The sequence below is a fragment of the Grampus griseus genome (assembly GCF_964374135.1).
Source record: "Grampus griseus genome assembly, chromosome: 2".
NCBI classification, from domain to species: Eukaryota; Metazoa; Chordata; class Mammalia; order Artiodactyla; family Delphinidae; genus Grampus; species Grampus griseus.
In genome coordinates, this window is record NC_139018.1 from 88,258,298 (window position 1) to 88,261,700 (window position 3,403).

At 40.3% G+C, this 3,403-nt stretch overlaps 1 protein-coding gene across 1 annotated transcript; it reads left to right on the plus strand.

Moving 5' to 3' along the window:
- On the plus strand, positions 1-3,137 carry LOC309819468 (normal mucosa of esophagus-specific gene 1 protein). Its single transcript, XM_082649632.1, has 5 exons — positions 1-93; positions 231-292; positions 733-818; positions 1,745-1,805; positions 2,794-3,137. The coding sequence occupies exons 2-5, from the start codon at positions 257-259 to the stop codon at positions 2,860-2,862; spliced, it is 252 nt and encodes an 83-aa protein (XP_082505758.1). The 5' UTR covers positions 1-93; positions 231-256; the 3' UTR covers positions 2,863-3,137.
- Positions 3,138-3,403: the final 266 nt, after the last annotated feature.

The window sequence follows — 3,403 nt, forward strand, 5'->3', positions numbered from 1 at the left end:
GTGGGGTTGGTATATAATGCGCGGAGGTCGAGGTCGGTGTTCGGTTCTGGGCATTAGCATCGTCCGCTCGCGGCGCCCCGCCAGGTCTCCCAGGTGAGCTGCCCTCGGGCGGAGGCTCTGGTGAGCCGTCTTGAGGCTGGCTTTGGGATACATTGGCCGGTTTGGAGCCCACCAGGCTTCGTCCTAGTAGCTGAGTTTTGATCAATATCTTGGATTTTTTTTTCTTCTAGATTTGGCATTCTACACTGAAGTCATCATGAGCTTTTTCCAAGTCCTGATGAAAAGGAAGGAAGTAAGGTTTTATTTATTTGTTTATTTATGGCTGCGTTGGGTCTTCGTTACTAAGGGTGGGCTTTCTCTAGTTGCGGTGAGCGGGGGCTGCTCTTCGTTGCGGTGCACGGGCTTCTCAGTGCGGTGGCTTTTCTTGCGGAGCATGGGCTCTAGGCGCGCGGGCTTTAGTAGCTGTGGCGCAGGGGCGTAGTTGCTCTGCGGCATGTGGGATCTTCCGGACCAGGGCTTGAACCCGTGTCCCCTGTATTGGCAGGCGGACACTTAACCACTGCACCACCAGGGAAGTCCAAAAGAAGCAAGTAAATTTTTAAAGCAACTGAAAATCTGACTAAAAATATTAACTTTTAAAGATGTTGAGGAAAGTATAAAATGATACAGAGCTATTCTGTTATATTTCAAGTGTTTCACATTGAAACGTCCGAATATTTTGTTCTCTGTTAGCTTATTCCTTTGGCGTTTTTCACGACCATGGCAGCGACTGGAGCTTTGTCTTTTGCTCTGTATTCCCTTCGAAAACCCGATGTGATGTAAGTAGGCATTCATCATTTATAAAAACGTTTTTAGCCGTGTTAGGTTGACCTTCAGTTTATGAAATGCATAGTATCAGATTCCTGGTTTTCCCCCCAGGATAAGAATGTCGAATTGTGAACTTGGTTAGAGTCAGGGCCAGAAAGCATCCAGGTATCAGAAGACTATCAAATGATGATTAGAGATAAAATAGGTTTACTAATATAAGTTCCTTGTATCCAAATACCCTTTCAGACACTGGCCCTCCTCCTCTTCTCCTGCAGCAAAATAAAGCTTGTTTTTTTTTTTTTTTTTTAACTTAAGTTTTGAAATTTAAAGTTCTTAGACGGTCTTTTGGGATATACATCATCAATCTTAATCATTTTAATAACATTTTAAAATGTCAGTTCATTAGAAAGGTCTTTCCTAACGTGGTAGAGTTTATAGATTCAGCTGTCTACGATGAATCTAATCTTAGCCCTGGATATAAGGTAAAATACCATGTGTCCTGGAATATGAGGAAGAGAAAAACCTGACTCTGATACTGACCGGGTGCAGGGCTCCGTAGAGCCGTAATGCTAGGCTGTGGCAGTTCATCACCTACCGGTTTCAAGCCCAGCCCTTCTGCCTCTTCCAGAAGCTGGGGTAAGAGCATATTTGCTTGCTCTTAGCCTGGCACTTCCACCCTAATTGCTCTTCAGCTTATGAGAACATTCTCCAGTCTAGGCCAGTGAAGGGAATACAGACCTCCTACTCTGCAGAGGAATTGATCCTTGATGTTTGAGCCAAACTGTGAAGCTTTTTAAAGGAACGTTCCATCAATTTCAATTAACTCAATGCCTAAGTATGCACTCTGAGTCTGTCCCTAGCATAGTTATAAACCCAATATCAGACTTAGTTTAAATGCACTTACTTTACTGTTTAATCAGCTTTCTTTTATTTTTAGCATTGATCGAAAAAGAAATCCAGAACCTTGGGAAACTGTGGATCCTACTGCACCTAGAAAGGTATTGCTGCATTAAAACGTGATTTGTACTTAGCCGAAACCTTAGCACATTTGTCAGCAAAATAGATGTAATACCTTTTAACCTTTAGCGTGCCATTTAACGTGTAGTGCAAAGGGAGTGCTGTAGGGTTATGGAGATTTCGTTCAAATCTTTGCTCCATTAGTCACAGGTGATTTTAGATAATTTGGCCTCTCTGAGGCTCTCAGAATCTATAAAATGGGCACAATAATAGGGCTCTTCCTCAGAGTTTAGAGGATTAAAGTAGATAAAATAGAGCCCTTTAGCACAGTGCCTGGCCCATAGTCAGCACTCAAATATTAACTTTTATCATTATTGTGACACATCATCTCCTTTTTTAATTTAATTTTTTTTTAATATTGGAGTATAGTTGAGTTACAATGTTGTGTTAGTTTCAGGGGTACAGCAAAGTGAATCAGTTATACATATACATATATCCATTCTTTTTCAGGTTTTTTTCCCAAATAGGTTATTACAGCATATTGAGTAGAGTTACCTGTGCTTACTAGTTATCTTGTCCACAGCTCTGTGCCTTTTCCTTTATTGTATAACTTGGATCATTTGTACTTTTGTTGAGTAATTACAGTGAGGAAATTTTAAGAGCCTACTATGTGCCTAGCTCTGTGCTGGGAGCATCATACCTCCACTCAGACGTAGCAGACACACTTTTTGAGCTTCTAGTTCACATAAAACCATAGGAAATTTAAAAATCTAGAACCTCTTAAGTGAAAATAGGGTAAATGGATATGACTTTTCTCTCTGATCCTGTAACACTCAGGAACCCAAAGGCTCTTTAGAGGGATAGAGGGATAGAACCAGCCCATATTACTGTTTTAGAGATGGGAAGAGGTGATTCGTTGACTACAAACGTTATGGTGATGCTTTTTACAAAGGGAGCTGTGTACAAATCCCAGAAGGGGGCCTGAGGATGGACAGATCCTAACAAAACATTTTTATTCTTTTTTTAAAGCTTATAACAATCAACCAAGAATGGAAGCCTATTGAAGAGTTGCAGCAGGTCCGAAAGGCAACCAGGTGACCAGTCTTCGCCATTTTCTTCCAAAGAGTACTCTATGAATCTAGTGGAAACACTTCTGCACAAACTAGATTATGGATACCAGTGTGCGGAAATGCTTCTGCTACATTTTTAGGGCTTGCCTACGTTTTCAGACTCTGGATAAAGAATTATAAAGGTAGCGCAACAATAACCACGTAGTCCCCAAATAAGATTCTATGTTTATTTTCTTGTTGTAAATTTGTTTTGCGTATTGAAATTTTTGTGTTTATGATGCCTGAATGTTCTCCTTAAAATGTATAAAGATCTGTTAAATTTGATTGTCTCCAATAAAATACCACTTGTGCGAGATTTCTTAAAGTTCAGGTACATACTTAAATAGAGGAGAAAGTCTTTTTATGGGAGATAAACACATTCTGAAGCATGGACCTTCATCTTTTTAAATAACACCCAGTGCAAATTTCTGTATAAACTTTTTTTCCAAGTTCACTCATTCATCAGAAATCTATTGAGTAACTACTGTTATCCAGGCACTGTTCTTGTGCAGCTGAGATAAAGCAATGAA